At 50.7% G+C, this 27,398-nt stretch overlaps 1 protein-coding gene across 2 annotated transcripts in view; it reads left to right on the top strand.

Annotated features, from left to right (window-relative positions):
* Positions 1-27,398, top strand: part of COL15A1 (collagen type XV alpha 1 chain) — a 109,181-nt gene that overhangs the window by 10,947 nt on the left and 70,836 nt on the right. For both annotated transcript variants that reach the window (XM_087419414.1, XM_014782019.2), the window contains exons 3-4: positions 25,617-26,164; positions 27,320-27,394. In XM_087419414.1, coding sequence (XP_087275540.1) covers positions 25,617-26,164; positions 27,320-27,394 — 623 coding nt within the window. The remainder of the gene's footprint in view (positions 1-25,616; positions 26,165-27,319; positions 27,395-27,398) is intronic.

Raw genomic sequence — 27,398 nt, 5'->3', positions numbered from 1 at the left:
TATTTGGTACAAAGCAGAGACCATAGCTGCTCTCTCCCCCGTCTAGTTAAAATGCCAGATTACTCACTCTCCCACAGAATGAAAAAGGGGGAAAAAAGGAAACCATTTCTCGCTGCAGTTTTTCCGTGTGACACATTTTCTAATTTTATTTCAGGTTTAACTGTCCCGAGTAGATGGCTCCGTTTCAGGGTCACCCTCTTCCCCTCAGAATATGAGCTTCCAGTTTAAGAAATGGAGTGGTTTTGCTTGTTTAATATTTACACGTGTGAGCTGATATCAAATTACAGCTGAATGTCTTCATTTTGTCTGTGTTCTCTAAGCCGCAGGGCACGGGCCTAGCAGTAGGATTCCTCTGTGCTGGGCCCAGCCATGGGAATTTGACCAAGTCACTTCCACCCTTGGACTCAGATACCTAATCTGCAAAGAAAGGAAAAGGCCAGCTTGCCACCAAGACTGTGTGGCTGGATTGGGAGAAGCGGTTGGTGGGCCCCATTTCTAAGAGGAGTTCTGTTTGAGACTTTGTTGGAGTTGTATGTACCTGAGTTTATATCTGCTGTCAGCTTTTGTAATCTCTGCACTGTTGCTCCAGTGCATGGAGTGGCTGAGACATTTTTGGCACCTGGAAGGAGCACTATTGCTTTGTTTCAAAGAAATTGGCTCTGCCTCTGCAATGTCGGTTGCATCCAGCCTGTCCCCTCCATCCCTGTGCCCCTCTGGGTTCAGGCCTATTCAGAGATAGGGCCTCCCATCTCTCTGTCCTCTGGCACGTGTTCTCACTGCAGTCAGAGTGGCTCGTTGAAACACAGGCCCCATCACATTGTACACCCTCCTAAACCCTTCTGTGCTTTCCGTTACAGCACCTTCAACTGCGCAGTCCTGGGGCTGGAGCTCAAGGCTTCTTCTCCCCTCACGTCCCTCCCCTGCCTGGGCTCAGGCCACCCTGGCTACTTGCTGGTCTCTGAATTCCACGAGCGTGTTCCCTTCTCCCAGCCTTTGCTTAGCGCCTTCCCCTGGCTGGAATACTCTCCCTGCCCCACTGAATTCCTCTTTCGCCTCTTCTCCTTTACAGACCTGCTAATCAAAGTGTGATCTCTGCAGCAGCAGCATCCGCATCACCCGGAGCTTGTTAGAAATGCAGGGCCCCGGGTCCTGCCCCAGGCCTGTTGCGTCAGAGTCCCACCTTCCCCAGGCCCTGCCCGGGTGACGCGTGTGCACGGGGAAGTGGGAGACACAGCCTTTGCAGCGTGGTGGTGAAGTGCTGGGGCTAGAGCATCAGATGGAGCTCGTTCAGTTCTAGGCTTTGCACGTCCTAGCGGTGACCTTGGATGTTTACTAATCCTCTTCTAGCCTCAGGTTCCTCATCTGTAGAGTGGAGATAATAATATGACCTATCCCAGAGATCTTGTGATGAGTACATGAAATCGTGTCCCTGAAGCTGTTACGACAGTACCTGGCACATGCTAGACCCTCAGTAACGGGTAATGGCCATGTAACGAGGTTCCGCCTCAATGCTGGCTGACGTGGTCCCTAAACCCTCCTATGGCCTCTCTCAGCATTGCTGGTACCTGTTTCCTTCCATCAGGGGTCAGAATTCATTTGCAATCCATCTCGCCAAGGACGGGGAGGGCTGGGACAATGTCATTCATCTTTGGAATCATTGCCCTGCCCGTGGAGGGAGATAAACAGCCACACTCCAATGTGGGAAAAGTGAAATACAGCTAAGCAAGGACTTTACAAGGGTGGGTGGGTAGGATAGAATTAATCTTAAAGTTTCTGGCCTCAGTAGACATCGCCACCCTGCCTGTCATAGCCTGGTAGGTTTTCATTCATTCATTTGCTCACTCACTTTTACTGCATAAATATTTGTTGACTGCCTACTCTGTACAGGAACCTGTGGTATGTGCTGGGCATAAAGTGGTGAATAAGGTAGGCATGGTTCCTACCCTTGGGAACATACAATCTAATGGGGGGACATAGACACTAAATAAAGGATTACACAAAAAACTCTAAATATCTGTAAATGGTAAAAAACATTATGAAGAAGTACAGGGAGCTATGAAAGGACACACCTGGCCACTCCAGTCTGTACTGGGGTGTCAGGAAAGTCTCCCCAAGGAGTGACATTTAAGATGAGATGTGAGGGGTGAAGAGATTTAGCCAGGAAAAGGGATGGGGCTAGTGGGTTGGAAGAGGAGTGGATTGTTCCAGATGGGACAGAATAAGAAGAGGATTGAAGCAGCAGCCTGTGTGTGGCCTGAGCTTGGTGATGGAGGGGAGGCTGCGGGGGGAGTCTCCGGGATGAAAACAGGACCTCCATCCAGTAGCTGCTTTCCCAGCCTGGCCCTGGGCGAGCATCTTGGCTCCCAGCCCAGGGGTCCACGGGCTGAGGGCCCCTGGGTCCTACTTCCTGCTCTCCTCTTGCCTCTACTTAGCGGAGAGTTCATTGCTTCGGGTGGGGGCACAGACTCTCTAGCTTTGTGTTGCACAAGAGAAGTGTATTTAAGAGACTTGCAGGAAAATGACAGGGAAGCAGGGCTGGAGGGAGAGCCCTGAGCCAGCGCCGTCTCTGGTCCTGCCTCGGGCACCCCGAGCCTCCTGGGCTGTCACAGCTGCCTGGCCGAGAGGTCGTGAAGGTCACGTGGGGAAAGGATTCTAAGAATTGCCGTCTGTAGTTAGACTCGTTAGTTTCGGCTTTGAGACGTTTCTTCCTGTCTGTGAAACGAGAGGTTGGCCCAGCTCTGATATTATCTGTCTTGACTTTTGTCTCTGGATCTCTGTACTCAGAATGCACGTCCATAAACACAATGCAGAATTCTCTCACCGGGGAACAGAAACGAGGTCTTGGAGAAATAACGGGTGGGAAGTGTTTAGATGTTTTCACATAGGGGAGCACTCCCTTTAGGAATGGTGGGATACGGATGGTGCATTACCCGCCTCTTGTCCCAGCCATTCCTTTAGCGACCTGCTTCTCAAACTGGGTGTGCTCGCGGTCCTTGGCTGTGTGACAGTGGCAGGCAAAGCCACACTGTTTATTTCCTGCATCCATTTTGCTCAGCGGTTAGTAAGTTGGGATGGGGGAGTGGGGAGTCCAGTAATAACTGGGGAATAATTTAGAAGACTTTTATATTAAAAGAAGCAGCACACAGATATTATGGAGTGGAGTGCAAAACGTTAAGTGCTTTTAAATATAGAGCGGGAGAGTATGCTCTTCGACATCGGTCTTAGCAACATCTTTTCAAACACCACGTCTGACCGGGCAAGAGAAAAAATAGAAAAAATAAACAAATGGGACTACATCAAACTAAAAAGCTTCTGCACAGCAAAGGAAATCATCAACAAAACGAAAAGACAACCTAACAATTGGGAGAAGATATTTGCAAACCATACTTCTGATAAGGGCTTAATCTCCAAAATATATAAAGAACTCATGCATCTCAACAACAAAAAAACTACCAACCCAATTAAAAAATGGGCAAAAGACCTGAACAGACATTTCTCCAAAGAAGATATACAGATGGCCAACAGACACATGAAAAGATGTTCAAAATCACTAACTATCAGGGAAATGCAAATCAAAACTACAATGAGATATCACCTCACGCCCGTCAGAATGGCTATAATTAACAAGACAGGAAACAACATGTGTTGGAGAGGATGTGGAGAGAAGGGAACTCTCATACACTGCTGGTGGGAGTGCAAACTGGTGCAGCCACTATGGAAAACAGTATGGAGATTCCTCAAAAAATCAAGGATAGAACTACCATATGATCCAGCTATTCCACTGTTGGGTATTTATCCAAAGAACTTGAAAACACCAATTTGTAAAGGTACATGCACCCCTGTGTTCATTGCAGCACTATTCACAATAGCCAAGACTTGGAAGCAACCTAAGTGCCCATCAAGGGACGAATGGATAAAGAAGCTGTGGTATATATACACAATGGAATACTACTCAGCCATAAGAAATGATGAAATCCTGCCATTTGTGACAACATGGATGGACATTGAGGGTATAATGCAAAGTGAAATAAGTCAGAGGGAGAAGGTCAAATACCGTATGATTTCCTTCATTAAGTAGTAGATAATAACAACAACAAACAAACACATAGGGACAGAGATTGGATTGGTGGTTACCAGAGGGGAAGGGGGGAGGGAGGAGGGTGAAAGGGATAATTTGGTACATGTGTGTGGTGATGGGTTGTAATTAGTATTTTGGTGGTGAACATGATGTAATCTATGCAGAAATAGAAGTACAATGATGTACACCTGAAATTTTTACAATGTCATAAACCAATGTTACTGCAATAAACAAAAAATTAAATAAATAAATAAATAAATAAATATAGAGCGAGAGGCTTAAATTAAATTTTCCAGCTCTGGGAGGCTCTTTGGCTTGGCCTAGGCCCTGAGGTAGAGGGTCCCCTCTCTCTGGTGGTAGGAGGCTTTAGTGGAGATGATGTTCTATATAGATTTGAGATCCCCAACTTGTAGGGGAGGCTAACAATTATTGCAATGGGTGCCGGAACCCATTCTTGTATAAACATTTTCTCCATCTACAGATAGCTAACGCACTTGTGTGTGGAAGGCTCCATTAACGTTTTTTTTTTTTTTTGGCTATTGACAAGAAGCAGATCATTGCTCTCCAAAGCTCTTGCGCTAGAACTGTCAACGCCCCAAGGGGAAGAACTTGTCTCTCTGTCACTGCTGGGTCCCCAGCACCTAGAACAATGCCTGTCATACAGCAGGTGCTCAATAAATGCTAGTAGAATGAATAGAAGTGTATATGTTGAAGGCTACCCAAAGCTTTCCTCTCCCAGTCTGCGTTACCTTTCCAGGAATAAGTGTGTGGGCCTGCGTTAGCGTGGGAAGTTTGGGCGGAATGTGAAAAATGCTGCTCATGCATATGCATGTGGGAGGCTGGCCAGTCCCATTCAAGTTCAGGGTTTCTAAGAATCGCCCTTTGGAGGCAGCCTCCTACCCAGTGTGGTCCGTGCTGCATAGTGGCTCCTTGTGGGAGAAGGCACAGTTCGCCATTCATGCACCTTGGATAGCAGTGGCTTCTTTCTGACAGGCCCCACAGGTCCCCCAGACACCTCGCTTCCATCAAAACCCACTGGGAACCTTGAGGACCCAGAAAATGTTGGACTCTCGGGACCCTAGCTCTCCTAAATTACAGATGGAAAGCTGGACGCTCAGAGAAAACAAGGATGTGACGAGAGTCACACAGCTAAACGTAGAACTGGGTCTAGAACTGGGTCTTCTGATGTCCAGGTGGGTGGGAGTGCTGCTGGACCGTGGATGTGTTGTCAGTCTGTCCCATACTCGGGGATGTTGGGGGAAAGACAGGGCACAGGAATTCACGTATGCTGAGTCTCTTCTGTGCCTGGCAGTGTATGGTTAGAGCTGAGCTTAGGAGACGTCCAATGGACTTCGGATCCCAGTTTTTCCATTTATTGGCTCTGTGACTTGGGCAAATTGCTCAGAAGGAGCGTTGGTTTCCTCACCTGGACAGTGGGTAGAGGTCCTTCCTGCCGGGGCCGTGTCAGGCGTTCAGCAGGGAAAGCTGGAGGAGTGGTCAGGACAGAGCCTAAGAGAGAGGCGTTCAGGGCATGAGGGCTCTCCCCTGGGCCATGAGCTTCACCCTGCTGCACAGCATTCCTGGGGAGCTTTTAAACAATAGCGAAGTCTGGGCCTCATCCCCAGAGAATCCGATTGGGGTGGGAGCCAGGCATCAGTCTTCTAAAGCCTCCAGGTGATTCTACTGCCCCCCCCCGCCCCCCGCCCAGGGATGAGGAGCTCAGTCCTAGACCATACATGCCACAAAGCAGGGGGCATGTCTGTCCTGTTCACCCTAGATCTCCAACATTAGTAGTGCCAGGCACGTGGTGGCTGGTGCTTGATAACATTTATGAATGAATGAACGGATGAACAAGATGTGCTTGGCACCTGACATTACCCTGCACTACCACCCTGAGAGCTAGGTATTGTCATCTCTGTGTCCAGATCAGGAAACTAAGGCTCAGAGAAGTTCAAGAACTGGCCCAAGGTGCCCAGCTCGTCGGTGGTGGAGCAGAGACTTGCACGCAGGTCTCTCTGGTGCCGGATTCCGTGTGCTTTCTCCTGCACCTGCTGGGTGAGGCTCGTCCTCCTCGGCTCCGCCCGAGGTCCCCCTTAGTTTTGGGTCTCCAGGTGGCGGCATCTCCTGGATGTTCATCTTGGCAGGTCCCATTCCCCCTCCCATTCCTCTGGGGGTGCAGAGGCTCTTCCTGCAGCAAACACTTGGAGGCCGCCAAGCTGTACTTTCATCTAGATTAAACAAGAGTTGGCCTGTTTCAAAATATGACTTTAGGGTCACCATCTGTTCTGGCTGTTCCCTTAAACTCAAATCCCATTTCAGAGCCAAATGGGGCTCCAGCATCCCGCAGAGAGCTGGTCTCTGCACAGTTGAGCAGGAAAATCTGCAGAAAGCAGCAGTGTGTTTGATAACAGCTGTGGACAAAGTTCTTGTGTCATTTGTTCTCGCTACTCAACAGCATCCGAGTCATCGTATGTGTGGACCACAGGCCCCCTCTACAGACTCGAATGCACCCCTATTGGGTACCTACTGTGTACAAGCACCATGTGGGGCACTTTTCCTGCCTCGTCTTCTTTAGGGTAATGAGAGTGGCCTGGATAGTAGACAGCTGTGGGGACTTGATGTGCTGTAGCCACTTGGGCGAGTCACATCATCAGTCTGGGCCTCAGTTTTCTCATCTTGGGGACATCGGACTGGGTCTTTCCTGAGGTCCTTCCCAGCTCTGAAGGTCACCCCGGCTCTCCAGGCCTCCATCAGCCTCGGTCAGTGTAGGCGAGATTTTATGGTGCCTGCTGAAGCCGTGGGCTCATTCTGCCGGCTGCCTCTCTGCCTTGTCTGCATTCACACAGGCTCATCTGCTGGGACGGCCCGGGCCGTTCCCAGGGCAGCTTGATGTTGCCCAGGGCAGAACATGCCAAGTGCTGAGAGGCTGCAGGAAAGTATGTCTCTGGCTGTTGCCAAACTACCGCCTTCGCTCTACATTCCAAATCGCCCAATTCCACCCTCTTCTTGGCAGGGGAAAGGAAGGGGGCCCAACTGCCAGGGGCAGCTCAGGGTGAAGTGGTGAAGCCTCCTAAAATGGTCAACTGCAGCCTTCCTCAGAACCCTGCCAAGCCGCCCCATGGCCTGTGGGATAAATTTTAGTCTCCTTGCCTTGACATTCAAGGCTCTCCACAGTCTGGCTCCAATCTCCTAAGTGAAAAAGTGATTAGGAGTAGAAAGAACTGAGAAGGACCTCAGACGACCCACTTGTGAGTCCCACCCACCCCAGTTACCAGCTCTGTGGCCTGGATCTCCTTCAGCCGCAGTCCGCTCATCTGCAAAACGGGAGAGCAACAGTCCCCGCCTTATCAGATTGTCCTGAGATTAAATGAGCTAATGCATGTCGCTTTAACATGTCTAGATCTGTATTTATCTGGATTCCTATTCTCTCCTTTCTGCTCTAATGGTGGAGGTTGTCTAAGGGTCCCATTGCTCCCATCCCCCAGAACCACTCGCATACCCCTGGTTTTCCTCACTCTGTGGGTCAGCTTGTGCTCTGCTCGCTCCGCCATGCTCACCACTTGCCCTATCCTTCAGCTCAGGCCACTGTGTCAGGACTCCCTGTGTTGATGTCCTGCACCCTCTACTAGGCTGAGAGCTACTTGGGGACCAGAGTCTGAGTCCTCTCAATCTCTGGAGTCCAGCTCAGGACCAAGTCCTGACAAGGTTGGCCGCGGGACGCTGGTTGTGGTCAAGGCCAGAACCTTCGACAGGGACCAGGATAGAGTGAAAGACGGAGAGGCCCATTCCTGCCTCCCTGTCAGGAATCCATGCTCCCTTGTGGCTAGGGTAATGCAAATCATGACTGAATTGAGGCTTGTGGAGAGCAATTCTTTAAGAGGTTTGATTGACCACATGGTGTCAGCCACGCCAAAGAACTCAAGAAACACCAGAGGCCATGCCCTACTCAGAGACTTAGAAAGCGCCAGAATTATAATACTCTTTCAAGCTCCTCCCACCATTTGATGACCCTCCCGCCCCAATGCCTTATATCCCCGGGGCTAGGGGGATGCAGCGAGGAGCAGTAATCTTATCATTCTGCTCCTGGGCCCTTGAGGGCTGGCCTCTGCAATCCCATCTTGTCCAGTGGCCCCAGCTCTAACACCCAGATAAGCTGTGAGCACCTCTCTGACGCCTCCAGCCAAACCTCAAAACCCTAACAGCACATAATGAAGAAAAGGATGCATCTGTTCTTCACATCCCCACGCAGAGCCTTGTTTCAGGGAGGGGAAGGTGGAGGCAGCTGGAATTTAGTCTGAAGTCTAGGAGGCCAGTGTGTTTGAGAGGCGTTCCCACTGCAGTCGGTGGATGAGAGCCAAGGGCAGGCATTTGCAGGAGCCTGGTCGTTCAGAGCCCTCCTGCTTAGGGGTCAGCCAGAAGGATGGAAGGTCACAGCCTTGAGAAAAGTTCACATCAAGCGTCTGTGTGGCTATTAACATTATATTGTACCTCAACAGTGGGGTCAGGTGAGAGCTAGGCTATTAAGTGCATATTGAGCTAAATGGTGCTGGTGGGATTACCATGACAACAGCTCGCATTCATTAGAATTCCTTGTGATTGATGACAATCAATAGGATATGGTAAGACCAGCATACAGTCACCCTTGTCCAGAATCCACTGAGCTCATTCATTCATTCACTTGTGCTTTATTTGTTCATTTATTCATTATTCATCCATCAGTGCTCAATTTTTCTTCACTCCAGGCAAGGCCTTGTGCTAGAAGGGTGGGAGTGAAGTTGGGAGATACAGAGATGAAACCAGAACAGGATGCCTGCCCCCCCGAAGGCTCAGAGGCTGGTGGGAGACAGAGGCAAGTCAACAGATAATAACATAGTGGGAAATTGGAGCTTCCTGGGAACTCACCCAGGGAGGGTTTCTTGGCAAGATGGTGTGACTCATTTGTAGGCATCCAGGAGGCCCAGCTTCCCAGTGTGGCTGGAGTGGACGTCCCTGGATGTCTTCAGTCTCCTTAAGCGCAGTGCAGGGCACGGGAATGTTGGGGAGGCAAGGGAAGGAGCTGCGGCCTGCCCTCCGGGAAGGCGTGGGCTCCTGCTGGGACAGGCGTTCCCTGGGGACCAGCTTCACTGGAGGCCACAAGCTTCCTCCTGGCTGCAGAACCCTCGCCTGACACGCCCAGGCCCGTGGGCTGGAGCTCCCAAGCCTCTCAGCATCCTGCTTACCTCCAGCCTGGGGCCGCTTGGCCGCCTCAGCCCAGGCCCTCGGCCCTCCTCATGTCAACCAGTGGGGTGTAGTCACTCAGGGGCCTCAGCCTCCCATCAGCCTGGCTGGGAAGGCGCTCATTTGCTGTGCTGTGGTCAGAGGGAAGCCCCATCTCGGCTGGGGCCCTGCCTGGGTCTGTCCCCTGGCGGAAGCAGCTGGAGTCCGGCCCAGCCCTGTGCCTAGGTCTCGGCCCTGCAGCAGATTTCTCTCCTGCTGGCCGCCTGCTCTTATCCCCCGCTCCATGACTCCCTGCGGCTGGCCTCCGTTCCCGTCTTAGGCCACCGCCTTAACCTCAGCAGCACGGTGTAGGGCAGTGGGTCTTAAACTTGAATGTGCAGCGTCACCTGGAGGGCTGGTTCAAACACAGGGCATGGCCCTCACCTCAGAGTTTCTGGCTCAGTCGGTCTGGAGCAGAGCCGGAGAATTTGTAGCTCTGGTAGGCTCCCAGGTGATGCAGATGCTGCTGGTCCGGGGACCACACTTGGAGAACCGCTGGTTAAACAGGTAGCCTCTGGAGCTTGAACCCAGGCTGTCTGGGTCCAGATCTTGTCTCTGCCACTTACTAGCTGTGTGACGGAATCCCTCTGCACCTCAGTCTCCTCATCTATGAAATAGAGGTGATAATAATCCCTTCCTCACTGCGTTATTGTGTTAAATGACCCAATCTAGGTCATATTGGCATATGATGAATGTATTGGGTTTTTTGGCTGCTGTAACAAATTACCACAAACTGGGTGGCTTAAAACAATAGAAATTTATTTTTGTAAAGTTCTGGAGGCCAGAGGTCCAACATCAAGGTGTCTGCAGGGCCGTCCCCCTCTGGAGCCTCCAGGGGGGGAGTCCTTGGCCTCTTCCCGCTTGTGGCCGTCAGCATGCCTTAGCTCATGGCGGCATCGCTTCAGCCTCTGCCTCGGTGCTCACAATGTCCCCTCCTCTTCTGTCAAATCTCCTCTGGGTGTCTCTTATGAGAACACTTGTCATTGGATTTAAGGCACACCTGGATAATCTAAGATGATCTCTATATCTCAAGACCCTTTAATTATGTCTGCAAAAGACCCTTCTTCCAAATAAGGTCACATTCACGCGTTCTGGGGATTAGGACATGGACGTCTCTTTTGGGAGGGCCATCATTCAACCCACGACAGTGAACATGGGCCATTACTGTTATTGTGTAGTTGTTTCTTCTAGCAGCTGCAGTTAGGCCTGACCCCAGCTTCCTGCCTGGGGGTGGGGGTAGGGGTGGGGGGCTAACTTGCAGGTTCCAGCTCCTCTCCACTGGCCCCATTTTACTCAAGCCATTCCCAGGTTGGGGCAGGAAAGTCTGCTTATGAAGTGACACTGGCCAAATTATAGCATTTCAGCATGTTCAAGTTTCTCTAATCTGAGAAAAACAGCACTCGCAGCCCCCAGACACCGGTGTGGAGCCCCCTGTCCATGTTAACTGGTCCTTACACCTGAGCAGGCTGCCCTTGACAAAGCATTTTCACATTCAGACCCGCCTTTGACCCTCACTGCAACCTAGCGAAGGAGGTTGTATCACCCCATTTTGCAGGTGAGAAAACTGAGACCCAGAGGGAAAATAGCCTAAAGCTCCATTTCATGGCAATTATGGAGAATAGTTCAGGGGAGAGAAAAGAAGGCTTATGTCATTGAAATAATGACAATAACCGCAACCACTATGCTTCATTAAATTCTACTTTTGCTAGCCCTCTGCTCAGTATTTTATGTCTGTTATCTCAGATCAATCTCAAAACTCTCTCCTAAGGTAGATGGCCTTCTTCCTATGTTACAGATGTAGAATCTGAGGCTCAGAAAGGTGAAGTGTCTTGTCCAAAGTTGCACAGCTTTTAAATGCAGAGCCAGGATTTGAAGCCAGAGCTCGCTGTCTTCCTCCCCAGCACCATGCTGCTTGGAGATCCTTTTTTCCAGCTCTGAAAATATGTCAGATCAGCCAAAATGAGAGCAATGGCTGCCTGGTGGCCAGCAAGACCAGAGCCTCCAGCCGTCCCAGATCTGCTCAGAAGATGAAGCTCATGAGAGACTGTCTCTCGCTGGCAGCAGAGCCTGTTCCTGGTAGCTGGTGAGCAGGTGCTGAGTGTTGATGCTAAGAGCAATGGGGAGGGCAGTCAGGGTAATGAGAACAGAGAGGCAGACAGGCCCGAGGTCACTGAGGGCTGGAGCAGTCAGGGTGTGCTCCCTGGAGAGGGTCAGCCTTGGACTGACATTCCTGGAAAGAGGCAGAGGGAGGCTCAACTCCTCGCATGAGACAGATGAGGGTTTAACATCACCTGTTCTGGGACCTGATAGCTGTGTGCCCTTGGGCAAAGTATTTAACTTTTCTGTGCCTCTGTCCCTATCTGTAGGTTGGGAACAACAGGAGTTGTTGTGAAGAACTGGGGGCTGTGATGAACATCACTTGGGGAGCTTGTGCAAACCGCCGTGCCCAGGCCACGCCTGGATCGACTGAATCAGCGTGTCTGGGAGGGGGCCCGGGCGTTAGTACTTTAACACATCTCCCCACTGATTCAGCTGTGCAGCCAGGGTTGAGGGCCACTGCTATGCAGGTAAAACACGCGGTGCCCAGGACACAGTAAGGACTCCATACACGTGAGCTGTCGTCACCCGTTCACGCAGACGTTCGTGAAGCCAGCATTGACTGGGCACCACCCTGGGCCAGGCCCTGGGCCAAGCGCTGGTATCACCTGTGCAGGTCAGCTGTTCGTACTTGTTGATCAGCCGTTTCTAGCTTTGCTTCCAAGAGAGGGAGGTAAATGGGTTCAACACTTTGTGAAGACGTGACCCCAATCTGATATTCTGAGAAGGTTTTACTGACTAGAGGGAAAGTATAGAAAATGGACCCCCGTCAGAGAAACCTGTGTGTGGGAAGTGCCATCAGAGGTCTCCAGACCTTTGAAGAGGTGGTGAGAGGAGAAAGAGAGGGCAGCAGACTCGCCGTGGGCCCCTGGGCGGAGACCGTCCCTCGCCACGCCCCAGCTTCTGGTCGGGTTTCTGCGGGTTGGTTTGACTTCAGCTGCAGAACCTTTTCTTCAAATGGGGCTGTAACTGGAACCCAACACAGTACACCAATTAAGTCTGAGTTGCTTTGGTGTGAGCACACGTGTGTATGAGTGTGTGTGTGTGTGTGTGTGAATGTGTGAGAAAGAATCCATGAACGAATGTGTGAGTAGATGTGTGTGTATGTGACTGTGTGTGTGAATGTGCCAGTGTGTGTGGGATGAGTGTAGGTGAAGGTGTGTGAGTCCACGTGTATGTGTGTGTGAGTGTGAACGTGTGTGTATGAATATATGTATCAGTGTGTGTGTGTTCATGGGTGTGTTGTGACTAGGTGAGAGTATGTGTATGAATGTGTGTGAGTGTCAGTGTAACTGTATACGTGTGTGTGTTAGGGGACAAGCCTACTCTGCAGCCTCCCCTCCTCCTGCTGGTGGCCTCCTCTTTGTCCTTCCCTCCCTCACCCTGCACCCCCATACCTGGCCCTGGGGAATGCAGTTTGAAACCCTCTCCTCCAGATGTCCACGCTGGCCCTGCCTGCCCTGCCAGCACTTGGTTCTGTGTCCCTTCCCAGTGCCGAGCCTGACACTCCTGCCTGAGTTTTCAGGAGCTGTGGGTTGTAGGGTGCCCCCTTCCAGCAGGTCCCCGTGTGCTCCCGCCCGGTGCCCATCACGTACCCCCGGAAGTCCCCTTCTCCTCCATGCCCCTTTTCCAGGAGTTTTCCTCGCAGAGCAGAGCCCGGGGCTGAGTGCTCCCGAGCTGCCTGCGGGCAGTGGTGACTCATTCCAGTTGATGTCATCCTCGGGATTCAAGGCCCTCATCACACTCAAAGAGGCTTTGTTCCCCAAATGGAAAAGGAAGGTCCGTAAACCGAGAGGAGTTGACTACAAAACTCTTCACCGATGACCGTGGCTGCTCACACCTGCCCAGCCCTGCCGGCCTTCACCATGCCCCCTGGTGCGCGTGGTCCTGGGGGCGGCTCTGTACCCAGGTTCCGGGAACAGAGGTTTGGGGAAGGGGGTGAGACGGGGTCTGAAGGCCCTCACTGCAGCAAGACAGCAGGACCTCTGTGTGCTTCCTGAGGCTCGCGTGTGGCTCTTGCACGGGAGTTGATCTCTGCCTAGCCCAAGGGGTTATTGTGTGTGTGCACGTGTGTGTGCGTGTGTGTGTGTAGGGGGTGGTGCTGAGCAGACCTGGGTCACAGAATGAGGGTGTCACACCACACTCTCCAGGCTAAACTCCTCAGTTGTTTAGTCGCTGGGCCTACTTATCCAATTGTGTTATTAGTTCCTTACTGGCTAACAGTTGGAGGGGGCTGTGAGGGGAACTGACAGAGCCCCAGTCAGGTTAGCTGGGCCTCACACCCGGTCCTCACTGTGTTGTCCCTTCTCATGATGACTTTGGGAGCCAGTCTCTATTGCTGCCCCACTGTACAGATTAGTCTACAGCTCAGAGGAGTGAAGTGGCCTGCCCAGGGTCACACACCACTTAGTGGCAGACCCAGGACTCAAGTGCAGTCTTTTCTGATACCGAAGCCCAGGGCATTAACCCTTTCCTGTAGCTGTTGACTGGGAGAGGGCATCAGACTCACCTAGGCCAGACCCTGGAAGACTCTGAGTCCATGGGGCCAGGCAGGAGGGGAGACCTCTGTCTTTTTAAAACCTCCCTGGTGACTATGACGTGTGGCTAGGGCTGGAACCTTCACACTGCACTATACCGCCTATTCAGATTTGAATCCTGACTCCAATTGCTTATTATCCTCAAGGCCTTGGGGTGGTAATTAACTTCCACAAGCCTCAGTTTTCTAACCTGTAAAATGGGGGTAATAATATTATCTGCCTCACAGAGAATCAAGTGTGAAGATGAAACAATTATGGAAAGCTCTTGGAACAGTGCCTGTCCTGCAACAAGCCCACAGTAAATCTTAGCTGCTGATGATATTGTTTCTTGTTGTTCACTTCATTCCTAGCTCACCCTTGCTGGGCTCTGTGCTGGCTCTGTGCTGGCTCTGTGGACCGAGAGACGAGTCCACGTGGTCCATGCCCAGGACCCCATGGCTAATCATATCAGAGAAGGAAGGAAACTAACCACCAGAATGCAGAGAGATGAGGGTGTTTGGGTGGAGGCATGGATGGGGACTGTGGGGACACTAAGGTGTGTGCCTGGGAGAGCTACAAGGGAAGCCCGGGAGGCAGTGGGCTGTAATGGTCAGAGCCCAGCGGTGGGTCCTCAGTGCCGGCTCCTCCGCTGGGGCCTCCAGTGAGTGACTTCCCCTCCCTGGGGCTTGATTGCCTCCTCTGCGAAATGAGAGAGTGATCCCTGCCTTGCCTCCCTCCTGATGGAAGGAATAGATGAGAGGATGCTTTGGAAACTGGAGAGGGTGCTGGGTGGGTGACGATGTCTCCTTCCTGCTGGGGCCCTCGGCTGGGCCCAGCTCCTTCCAGCTGCCAGGCAGGACAGGCAGGCTGCAGTGCCCACACCTTGCCAGTCTCTGCCCACCTCTAGGCCCCTTCAAAACCATCCTTTTCTCAGTTTAGGCCTGAGAGAGCAAGGCGAGTGAGACGGAGAGAAAAAGAGGGAGGAGAGCTCACACAGTAACTTCATTGAGCAGGAAAATTCCTATGCTATATATGAAAACCGGAAAAGGGACGGAGGCGTTCTAAGTTTACATGTAGAAAAATGCTCTTCTGTAATTCAGAAAAATGAGGGCTTTGATTGTTGGCAAGCCCAGGTCTCCCTTCTAAGTTGATCCAGGATTTTTTCCCTGGCAGGGAAACAGTTCTTTTTCTAAGAAATGCATTGGTGGTAGGTTTTTCTAAGAACCTCCTGCGTCTTTGCTGGGTGCAGACGGCTCCTATGCAGCATAAATTCTGTTGTGTTCGTTTTCCTCGGGCAGGGAGTCAGGTAGCGCCGGGAGCCCCCGGGGACCCCAGCCTGGGAGGGGCGATGTTTCCTCACAGGCAGACCTGTGCCATTTTCCCGGGCACAGCCCTCCCTGCCTCAGGCCAGGCCATGCTGTCCAAAGACGAGGAAGTCTCTGGGGAGGTCTGGGCTTGTCCTGGTCCCTGTGGGAGTCATTCCTTCCAGGCCTGAAGGCTGTGGGCTGAAGGAACTGGCGGTTAAGGGTGGTTCAAGAAACTGGAAAACAGACGGGAGATGAGGAGGATGCAGAATTGGAGACATTCAGACCTGGCGAGGGCCTTTGGAAACCATCTGGGTCAAGCCTCACATCTGAGGAGCCTGAGGCTCAGGGAGGAGAAGGGACTGCTCAGGGTCATGCACTGAGTTGGTGGCGGAGTCTGCCTCCCAGACCAGGCCCTTCCACCATCTTGTGCAACATCTGAGAGGCCATGATGTGGAGGTTGAAGCAGACTTGTGTGTGGTCCCAGAGGGCAGAGCTAGGCCCAGCCAGGCAGACGGGAGCTACAGCGAGACTGCCTCAGCTCAGCAGGAGAAAGAGCTCTGAAGACTAGAATTGTCCAGCAGTGGTCAGGGTTGCTATGGGGGAGACTGAGCTCATAAATAGTGGAGATGTGCAAGCAGAACCCAGATGCACTTTCGACGGGTGTGCAGTGGAGGAAACTCTGTCTCCAGATGGTGAGCTGCACTGTTTCTGCGTAGTCTGTGGCTCGCTGAACTCCCAGCTTCCGGTCTCTCTGGGGAGATGAGCGGAAGAGAAGCCACAGGCCAGGAGGTCAGATTTCGATACACCCAGAGTCTTCAGGGGCCACCTCCCTGTAGGGGTATCCAAGGAGAAGGGAAAGAACAGTCCTGAGAAGATGCAAGAAGGTCCCCCTCCCAGGCAGATGGCCTGAGAAGGAGCAAGGAGGAGGGACGCTTGGGTTCTGTGAGTCTCTCCAGTTCATGCTACAGGCAGCAAAGGAGGCATTGGGGACCTCCTCTCTCTCCGGGGGCTGAGTGCAGGGAAATCCAGGCCAGAGGGCCCCTGCTGGGGTCCCCAGGGCAGTCATCCCCACTTTACCTATCCCCTTAGCCTGCTGGCTCCGGCCCCAGGTCTCAGCAACGAGGGATCATCTGGACCCTGGGGCCCTGCCCACAGTGGGAATACACCGACCAGCTTGAATGAGACCCTGTCTAAGCTGACTGAAGACTGAAGTGTTCCGTGGGTCTTCACAGCCACAGGTGGAGATGAGAGATGTGGGGAGGGGCGTCTTCTGCTTTCCCAGGCAGCCGGTGTAGGAAAAGGGCAGAGGATGGGAGGTCGGCGTCTGGGTTCTAGTCCTGCCTTGGCCACAGCTCACTGTGTGACCTCAGATCTGCTCTCTTGGGTCCCTGCCAGACCTCTGACTCTGATTTGTTGTTGGTATCCCTGTTCTCCCGGTTTCTCTAAGCACAGTGTCCCTGGCAGCCGCAGCCTGGAGAGCCTTCCTTGGGTTTCGTGGAGGCACAGTTCTCCGTGTGACCACCAGGGGCCGCTGCCTCGCAAGATCCTGGGATGTCCTCAGCCTCCCGGTCAGGCCTCTGTCTGGCTTCTCCGCAGCCCTTGTTGACCAAGAGCCAGAGGAACGCTCCTTAGCCCCTTTGGGCCTTAAATGCTAACAAGCGCGAGCACTGGGCTCAGGTCCCAGATGATCATCTGCAAAATGGAGCTTTGCAAAGCCAGATACAGTTCCTTAGGGAGGCAAGGCTCCACAGCCCAGGCTAGCCCCAGGCACTGCACAGGACCCCACAGATGGAAGGGCCAACCCAGCCCATTACATGGAAGGTGAAACTGAGGCTGACTGGGGAGGAGAGAGGTCAGATGTCCTGGAATCTGTGGCTGAGAGGAGGAGAGGGCAGGGTTCCTGTTCTTCACCTCCTCTGGCCAGGTTGCTCTCATCTCTGTAGAAGGAAACCTGAACTCGTCCTGTTTGTTTCTCCATCGCTAGGATTCTGCCCTGGTTTCTGTGGAAACTGGCTTTGGACCCCAGGGAGGAAAGTCGCATCCTGTGGTGACTGTTCAGATTTTCCTCTGCCCCATCCATCTCTGAAGCCGTCTGATTCCTCCTCCCTGTGCCCTCGGGAGGGGCCACCTCAGAGTCGTGCTCAGGAGCTTGAACCAAAGACTCCAGGGAGTGAGGCCCAGTGGCATCTGCCTGTCTCCTTTCCTCGGGCCACATCGCTGAGTGCCTGCTCTGGGCCGAGTCCTAATGTGGGTGTTCAGAGGAGGGGCTGATACCTGCAGCTCTGTGTATCAGGTGGGGGTGGGGCTTTGCTGTCTTGGGGTGCAACTGAGTGAGCTTAGAAAGATTCGGCTGTGAGAAGATGGGGAAGGGTGTTACCAACAGAAGGAATAGGATGAGGAAAGACAGAGAAAGGGGGAGAATGAGGAGATGAAGCAGAGGGTATCTTGAGTGGAATTTTGAGTTGATCCTGAGGGCGCTAGGGAGCCACTGAAGGCTTTGGAGCTTGTGAGTAGCATGAACAGATGACTGCTAACTGAGACACTTAGATCATGAGCTTCTTGAGAGCCTGCATTCTAGATTAGCTCCATATCCCTAGCAGCACACAAGGCACAATGTGGGGGCTTTATAAATGTTATAAATTCATGAATTAGAGAAGTGGGTTGAAAAACTCCCACTGTAAATGACGCTATCCCTGTGCATTGAAGAAATGAGAGATTAAGACTGAGGTCAGATTCAGCCCCAGGAGGTATTTTAGAGGCAGTGAAGATACACAGAATATGTCAGAGTGGATGTGGCTCTGAGAGTTTATCTTGTCTAACTCCTTCATGTGCAGACAGGGAAACTGAGGTCAGGGAGAGGGAGCAGCTTGCCCAAGAGCACAGACAGTGTCAATGGCACAGCCGGGACTCAGCTCAAGAGGCCTGCCTCCCCCCTGGGCCTCTCTCATTGCCCCATGGCTGTGTGCCCCGTCCCTGGGGGGCTCCCTGGGCCTGTGGACCCGGCATTGTGGAGATGGGAGGGAGCCAGGATCTGCAGGTGATGAATGAACGTGCAGTGAGGTCCTTGTTGGATGTGGGACCCCAGCCTGACCTCTCTAACCTTCACCAGGGCCTTGGACTCTGAGCCTGGCACTTCCTGTGTGCTGAGCATTATGAGTGTATTATTTTACTCAAGTCACACAACTCTCCTATGAGATAGACGTTATCTGTGGAGAAGCGTGGCCCCTCCCACGAAGGGGCCCGAGGTTCTGAGGTCAGAGAGTTCCATGATCAGCCCGCCATCAGCACTGCCCCCTGCAGCCTTGCCCCTCCAGGATGGTGGGATGTCTTCCCACCAGCTGTGACCTCCACCCCCCGCTTCCCGCCCAGCACAGAGCCATCCCAGGACAAGCCTATGGACCCAGTTGCTGGGCCTGTTTGTCTTGGCTCCCTGGCTTCTCTCCCCTCCCTGGTGGCTGCCTGAGCAGGTGGCCCTCCTGCCAGAGGCCAAGGGGAAATGAGCCAGCAGGCCCAGGCGCAGCCCTGAGCACGGGTCACTCCAGGCCAGGGGTCGCTCCCCAGTGCGCCATGCCTTGGGGACAGTGCGTGGGGGTTGCTGAGAGCGGGGCTGGGCTGACTTGGGCTTCCTCTACATTGTGGCTTGGCTCCGTCTGTGGCCGCCCCAGTGGAAACAAGGCCTGTGGCCCAGCGCCTGCACACTTGTCCTCCCTTGCATGACCGAGGCCTGGGCAGCAGGGGGCGGGAGGGTTTAGAAAGGATCTCTTTGCAGACTTTGGGTTTGCAAAGCTTACACCTTTGAATTGAATAGAAGACCAGTTGCTACCATTTGTTGAGCACTCACCCTCCCCATCATCTCTTTGGTCCCCACATGTGAGATGGGCGGACTGTCCCCATGTCACCTGTAAGTCAAGTTATCCGCCCAGAGGCTGCCCACTTGGTAAATGGCAGAGGCTGGATCTGAACCCAGCACTGTCCACACCGAGAGCCTTCTCCTCTGCAGGCTGCCTCCTTTGCCCACTCGCCAGCTGGCCAACCAACAGCCAGTGCCTGGAGGGGTTGGGGCAGCTGGAGATCGTGGCAGGGGTGCCAGCTCCGGGCCACCTCTGATTCCAAGTCATCCCAAGGCAGAACCACACCTCCCCTCTGTCCGTCCTTGCTTCGCTGCTCCATCTGCCGCTTCCGGCTGTGTCTCCTGGTCATGGGACTCCTTGCCTGACCGTCACTTTCCCTGTCTATAAAACAAAGAGGTTGGGTAGACTTGTGATTTCTTTTTTTTTTAGCAGAATTTTTTTGGGACTAAGAATTCCCAGGATTGCCACATGGAAGCCCAGGCTATACTGGCCACGGCAGTGCTGGGCTGGTTTAAGCAGGCTTCCCGGTGGGGACTTCTCAGCCCCCGGGTCCACTGAACCCCTCCTTGTCCATGGAACCTCCTGGACACCACTTGGAAACAAGCCACTGGATGAGGCTCTGGCCCATGTACTCCCCATGGAACCACGCATTCTCCAGACCTGGAGCGTCCCACCAGAAAGGGGCGTCCCTCCTGTTCTCAGTAGGAGAGGGAGGAGCTGGAGGAAAAGCTCTCCCTGCATCAGATAAAGGAAGAAGAAAGCACGGCTCTCTTGGGTTGGTTTTGTTTTTATCTTGAAACTGTGGAGGGAGAAAAGAAATCTCAGTGGGATGTTTGCGTTTGTTTCTATTTCTTTTCTTTTCACTTGTTTTCTTTCTTGCTATGCAAAGACAGGCTGTATCTGAGTGAGGAAAAGCAAGGAGAAAAGGTTTTATAATTTCTGAAAGGGGATGGAAGGAGTTAATGTCTTTAAAAATAGGAAAATGTCTTTATTGTCACATCGTATACATGGTGTAAAATTCAAAAAGTACAAAAGAGTATTCAGTGAAGAGAGTCTCCTTTTGTCCCCCAGCCACCAGCTCCCTTCCCTGGAGATAAGCTCGGCTCCCATTTTCTTGTATATTTTTCTAGAGATAGTCTGATGTCTATTTTAAAATATATTTTATATATTTGTGTATTTAATATGTATTAATATATGTATTTCCAACTGGTAGGGATTCTCTCCTGCACCTTGTTTTTCTGTTTGTTTTTAAGTAAAAACAATCCATCTTATTGTTTCATATTACTACCTGAGGAATCACACCTTTTTAAAGGCTGCATTGTATTTCACTGTATGAAGATATCAAAATTTATTATTTATTTAACCATTCCCAAAGATGGACATTTAGATACATTTAAACAGTGCTACAATGAGTATCTTCGTACATGCTTTTATTTCACATATGCAACCTTATCTGTTAAAAAAAACTTGTAAAATTATTGGGGCCAGCCTGGTGGCCTAGCAGTTAAGTTCGCGCACTCCGCTTTGGCGGCCCAGGGTTCGCGGGTTCGGATCCTGGGTGCGCACTGACGTACTGCTTGTCAAACCACGCTGTGGTTGTGTCCCATATAAAGTGGAGGAAGATGGGCACGGATGTTAGCCCAGGGCCAGTCTTCCTCAGCAAAAAGAGGAGGATTGGCATGGGTGTTAGCTCAGGGCTAATCTTCCTCACAAAACAAAAACAAAAACAAAACAAAACAAAACAAAAATATATCTGCTGGAGGGGTTGGGGCAGCTGGGGCATCATGGGAGGGGCACCAGCTCTGGGTCACTTATGATTCCAAGTCACCTGAAGGCAGAATCACGTCATAGAGTACATGGGTGCATGTAATTATGATAAATATTGTCAAAGTGCTTGCCACAGATGTGACACCAGTTGGTGCTCCCACCAGCAATGTCTGATGGCCTGTTTCTCAAACCTTTGCCAACACAGCATGTTACCCAACATTCTGATCTTTGCCATTCTGATAGGGAAAATTGTTACTTTTTGTAGTCTTAATTTGTATTTCTCTCATTATGAGTGAGGTCGAGTGTCTGTTCATTTGTTTAAGAGCCATCTTTATTTCTTCTGCTGGGGAAAGAATGTCCTGCTCTTCCCTCATTTTTCTGTTGGGCTCTCACCCTCCTGCTTATTCCGTTGCTTCACGTATTAGGGTAATTCGTTTGTTGTCTGTGATAAGTCTAGCAAATATTTTTGTCTAGTTTGGGATTTAATTTGACACTGTGGAGATTTTTTTTTCTTTGCTATGCAGAACTTAAAAAGTTTCTGTGTAGTTAAATTTAACCAAATTTATTGATCTTTTTATTTATGCCTTCTGAGGTTTGTCCTACTTAATTTCTGTTTTAATGCAATTTGCAGCCTGGAGAAGTTGAGAATCAGATCTGAGATCGTAGCCAGTAAACCCCTTCCTTCTTTTAACCTAAGTTTCGCCTTCTGTAAAATGAGGTGGTTGGACTTCATTCATTCGTTCACTCACTCATTCATCAGCACTGGGCTGGGTACTGGGAACACAGAGATGAATGGTGTGGTCCTTGTCCTCATGGTCCAATGGGGAGAGAGACAGTGACCCAACAGTGGCATGCAGTGTGCTGAGGGCTGTGATGGAGGACCCCAGTGTGTGTTGAGGGGGCATCTAATGCAGCCCCCAGAGGGGGAGGCGGAGGGTGTGGGTGCAGGAGGTGAAACAAGGGGTTTCAAGGAAGGTAAGGCCGGGGCTGAGTCTTGAAGGATGAGAAGGAGTTATTCTGGCAAAATCAGTGAGTGAGGGAGGGTGGGTGGCAGAGGGACAAGCATTTGGTGTAGAAGCGGGAGGACCTGGGACAGCGTAGGGCACTTCAGGGGCTGTGTCTGGACATGTTGGGGAGTAGGGAGTGTGGCTGAGCCCAGACCACGAAGGCTTCTCAAGCCAGGTGGCAGCAGCCTGTCGCTGACCCTGAGAGCCATGGATGGCCATAGAAGACTTCTCAGCGGGGCATCAACATAATCAGATTTGCTCTTTTGTTGAAGATGGATAATTGTAATTAAAACGTTGTGACATATTTGCCATGACATTTTTTATAAAGAATACTACAATGACTATTTCTTTTGAGTATCCCCTGGTTTAAGAAATAAACATTATCACTGTAGTTGAAAAGCCCCATGGACCGCTCCCAAATCGCATCTCCCTCCCTCCCCTCATGTCTGCAAGAGTACACTGCTGATGGGCGTGGAAAATGGCACAGTCGCATCTTAAATGTTCTCACCACAAAAAAGAAATGACAACTATGTGATGCGATGGAGGTGTTAGCTAAAGTTACAGTGGTCATCATATTGCAATATATAAATATATCAAATCAACATGTTATGTACCTTAAATTTACACAATGTTATATGTCAATTTATGTCTCGATAAAAAAAAACAGCACAGTTGCTTCAGGGAACATTTTAGTAGCATTCGGTGAAATTGCAGGTGTAAATTCCCCTGTCATCCAATAATTCCCTCCCCAGGTGGTGGAATTACCTGCACAGGTACGCACGAGGAGATGTGCATAAGAAAGTCCATAGCAGTAGTGTTTGCAATAGTGATGGAAACCTCACTTTCCATCAACAGAAAATCCATTATGGCTTATTTACACCATAGAGTACTGTTGTGAAAATATAAGACCCAGAGCCATGTGTATCAATGAAAATAAATCTCCAAAATACAATGTTGAGTGGGAAAAAAAGTGCCAGAAGAATACGTGCAGCGTGCCAACATTTATATGAAGTTTAGAGACATGCACAGTGGTTCCACATTCTGTTAGAGACACATCCTCATGTGGAAAACATACCAAGACGTGCATGGGGATCATAAACACTGAGGCCCCCAGAGAGGCTGCCTCTGGGTGTGGGCAGGGGACTAGGATTGGAGAGTTCATGAGAGCCTGAGCTGAATTGATATTTTCTTTCTTAAGCAGAGTGGTGGGCATATGCCTGTTACTTATATTCCTTTTTAAAAAAAATTTTAATAATATTTCTATTTAATCCAATGTTTCCCCCAATTATCATGTCAATATGTAATCAATATAAACATTGTTAATGAGATATTTTACCAAATGAAATCTTCAAAATCCAGTTTGTATTTTATACTTACGGCACATGTCAACTGGGACAACCCCCATTTCAAGTGCTCAGTAGCCACACTTGGCTAATGGCTACCATACTGGGCAGTGCAGGGTTAACACGTCTCAGGTAGAGGCTGTATCAGGTGACCTCTGAGAGTGCTTTCTGAACCTGAAAGTCTATGATGATGAGGGTGATAATGATGCTGATGATGTTAATAATATCCACCATTTATTGAGCATTTGTCATATGCCAGCAGCTTGTATCATCTCATTTAATCCTCTCATTTAATTACTCTTTTTAAAAATTATGGTAAAATATAAATACATAAAATTTACCATTTTAACCATTTTTATATATCTTATATTATTTATACTTTTTTATATGTCCTAAATATTTCATCATAATTTTGTGATGCACACACACAGAGGCTAGTGCTGCCTGTGGGCAGCTTCTCTGTGGGTGCTCTGGCGTGAGGCACAGGAGGCAGGGCATCTCTCTCCCCCATCCTCTAGGGAAGTTTGAATTCTTGGACCACCCAGAGTTTCAACTGCATCCTCCTTGCCGCTGAAAGGTCATTGTCAGGGCGGGCAGACTAGGTTGAGCTCCACCTAGAACCCCTGTAAGAGAGCCCCCATCTCAGTGAGGCTGAGGCACTCAACCAACCTGAGGTCAGACCAGCCATAGCTGGAAAACATCCCACCACTTACTAGCTGTGTAACCTCAGGCCAGTCACTTCATTGCCCAAGCCTTAGTTCTTCATCTGTAAAATGTGATAGCAGCAGTAATTTCCAAGGCTGCAATGACAACTAAGTAAAATCATGTATGAAAAACCTGGTCGTTATTATTCTTTATGGGGAGCTCAAGGGCACAGAGGCAGGGCATCCAGGCCCCCATCTTGGGCTCCCTTTCCTCGTCAGCACAGTGGGGGCAATAGCCCACCCATCGACCTCTTGGGCTTGTTGAGTGGATGTAATAAAAGGAAAGAGTCACGAATGTTTATTGTGTTTCTGGGTTTACACAGATGGTCTCATTTGCTCCTTCTCATGAAGCCCATGTCATAGAGGAAGACACTCAGCCTTGGAACGGTTGACCCACCCAAGGTCATATGGCTCGTTAGTTGTCCAGTAGGACGGGGCAAGTTGGTAAACCAGAAAACAGGCTGATTCATCAGGTGGAACTTTACTCATGGTGCCCTCGAGTGGCTTGAGTCTTCTCTGGAGACCATCTGAGGCCAAAGGGTCCTGCTTACCCACGGTCCTGCCTGAGGGGTCCTGTCCACCTCTCCTGGGGACCTGCTTTCCTGTCTCACTGCTGGCACCTTGGGTATCACCTTGGGAGTGGGTGCCTGTCACCCAAGCCAGTCCCCAGCCTTCTCCCCGGGGACGACGGTTGGGTGGACCAAGGCTCCTCAGCCTGGGGTCCTTTCTGGGCCACCACAGTGGAGCCCTGTTATTTCTCCCCCCAGGGTGTGGTGATTAAGAACACCTGAGGTCAGATGCTCCGGCTTTGAACCCTGGGAGGAACCTACCTTGGGCAATTTTTCTAACTTCTCTAAGTTTTCTCCGAAGTAAAATGGGGATGATAGTAGCTAACATCATAGAGTTGTTGTAAGGACTAAATGAGCTAATGCATGTGACGAGTGACATGTGATGAGCCTGGTACAGAGGGAGAGCTCAGGGAGTGTCGATGGTGATGGTGGTGATGATGACGATGAGGACGATGACCATGATGATGACAATGATGATGACGGTGATGTCAACAACAACGACAAAGGGCCATGACAGTGATGCAAATTTCAATTATCCTGAGGTCTGGGAACACTTCACTTTATCCCTGCTTTTTCCCCGCACCCTGAGGCACTTCAACAGTAGACCTCATTCAAAATAAAACAAAACAAAACCGGGTTTTTTAAGAAAGAAATGGGGGAGAAAATCTCCAAGTCGATGGGGAACATTATATATTCTAGGAATGTTCTAGGAAATATTTTTAAATGTTTTCCAAACCGCAGGTCACGACTCATTAGTGGGTAGTGAAATCAATTTAGTTGATTGTTTCCATCATGTTTTTAATAAAATAAAAGAGAAAAAAATTATTAAATAGAAAGGAAAATGTCAGAGTGCTTGGTGAGTATTAAAAATAAATAGTGTTTTATGAAACTTTTGTTTCCGTGTTACAGTTATATATTTATCTAAATGTGCATATTGGGTTGCCGTGTAAATGCATTTCTTATTGTGGGTCGTTGTCAAGAAAGTTTGAAAAACAATAAATAGGAAACTACAGTGGGGTTTCTGAGGGATCCCATCTCATTTGAGACTTTTAATTTCTTCCTCGTTTCCAAGCATAGGAGAATATATGTATGAAGCACGACCCCTCTCTCTCTCTCTGCAGAATTGGCTTCCCAGAGCCCCCTGGACCTCACGGAGCTCATCGGCGTCCCGCTGCCCTCATCCGTGTCCTTTGTGACGGGCTACGGTGGCTTCCCGGCCTACAGCTTTGGGCCTGGCGCCAACGTGGGCCGCCCGGCCAGGACCCTTATCCCGCCCACCTTCTTCAGGGACTTTGCCATCAGCGTCACGGTGAAGCCCAACAGTGCCCAAGGCGGAGTGCTCTTTGCCATCACTGATGCCTTCCAGAAGGTCATCTACCTGGGCCTGCGGCTTTCGGACGTGGAGGATGGCCGCCAGCGGGTCATCCTCTACTACACGGAGCCTGGCTCCCACGTGTCCCATGAGGCTGCCGCCTTCCTCGTGCCCGTGATGACCCACAGGTGGAACCGCTTTGCCGTGATCGTCCGGGACGAAGAAGTGGCCCTCCTCGTGGGCTGTGAGGAGCACAGCCATGTCCTCTTCCAGCGGTCTTCCCGGCCCTTGGCTTTCGAGCCCAGTGCGGGAATCTTCGTGGGCAACGCGGGAGCCACGGGGCTGGACAAATTTACGGTGAGTCCGAATCCTGCTGATCAGGGCGGCTGCTGGGCACCAGGAGAGAAACACAAGTGACTATTCTTGTTATTGTTTTATTCTGTGTCCTCAAAGAGGCATGCGTATGGGTGGGAAGAAAGCAAGGCTCGGAACCCAAAACCTGTGTTCCAGTCTTAAGTTTTCAGGGTAGCCTGATGATTTTAGACACTACCTGCTTCTCTGATCCTCTCTGAGTGTCTGTAAGTGGGGAGAAGAAGACCTACGCCATGGGTTGTAGAGTGGAGTGAGACAGCCCGTGTGAGAGCATCGTGTGCATTTTAAGGCATTGTATAAAGAGTAAGGATTGTCACATCCTTCAGTGATCTTATCTTTGGCGCTGAGTGGCAGTCACCCTTAAAGTAATTTCTGCAAAAGTGGAATAAGCTAGAATGCCTGAGTGAGAGGTAGTTTGTCTCTCTCTTTTTGGACAATGTGCCCTGAAAAATATGAGAAAACAGACTTTACTGTCAAAATGGGCTTTTACGAATAAGCTATTCTAAAGCTTATTCTAAAGCTTCTAAAGTGTTATAGTAGTTACTCATTTAGTCGGCACACGTACTTACTGATACTTCACCTCACTGATACAAGACAGTACCGTGGGGCAGAGTTTGGGTTTATTTGTAGTACAGTGGAAGATGGTGAATTTTAAGAAGTCAAAATTCGACTAACAATTTTTAAACGCTCGCTTTGGGAGCGTCGTGGAGAACGAACTGTCAGGTGTGGGGAGAGGAGGCTAGAGGGAGGCAGGGAGCCTGGCTGGCAGCTCTTCTTGGGACGAGGCCTTCCAGCAGAGCAGCTTCGAGCTATGGGGAAAAACCCCTTCTGGGAGAGGAGAGATGGGCCTGCCGCTAACAGCTGGGGACCTGGGGACCAGTTAGGAGGCTGTTGTGTTAGCCTGCCCTTTGAACACAGTACTCTCCCAGGGCCTCTCTAGTTAGTGGGACTCATGTTACATTGGCCCAAGGAGAGCCCTCTGAATGAGAGCGGGCCAAGAGGTGGCTTGGTCTCCTTGTCAGGGCCACAGGCAGCGCATTCTCGCAGTCTGTTGTTCTCTGTTACAAAAACAATCGTGTTTCTGGTGGTCGTGCTGTAGATGTGCCAGTTGTGGCTTCTGATGCCTCTGCTTTTCCCTAGGGCTCCATACAGCAGCTCACCATCCATGCTGACCCCAGGACTCCTGAGGATCTGTGTGAAGCTCAAGAATCCTCGGTGA

Source organism: Ceratotherium simum, chromosome 29 (assembly GCF_057802395.1).
Source record: "Ceratotherium simum simum isolate JZ-2026a chromosome 29, ASM5780239v1, whole genome shotgun sequence".
Taxonomy (NCBI): domain Eukaryota; kingdom Metazoa; phylum Chordata; class Mammalia; order Perissodactyla; family Rhinocerotidae; genus Ceratotherium; species Ceratotherium simum.
Note: the sequence above shows the minus strand (reverse complement) of the source record. Positions and strands in the feature narration are given on the sequence as shown.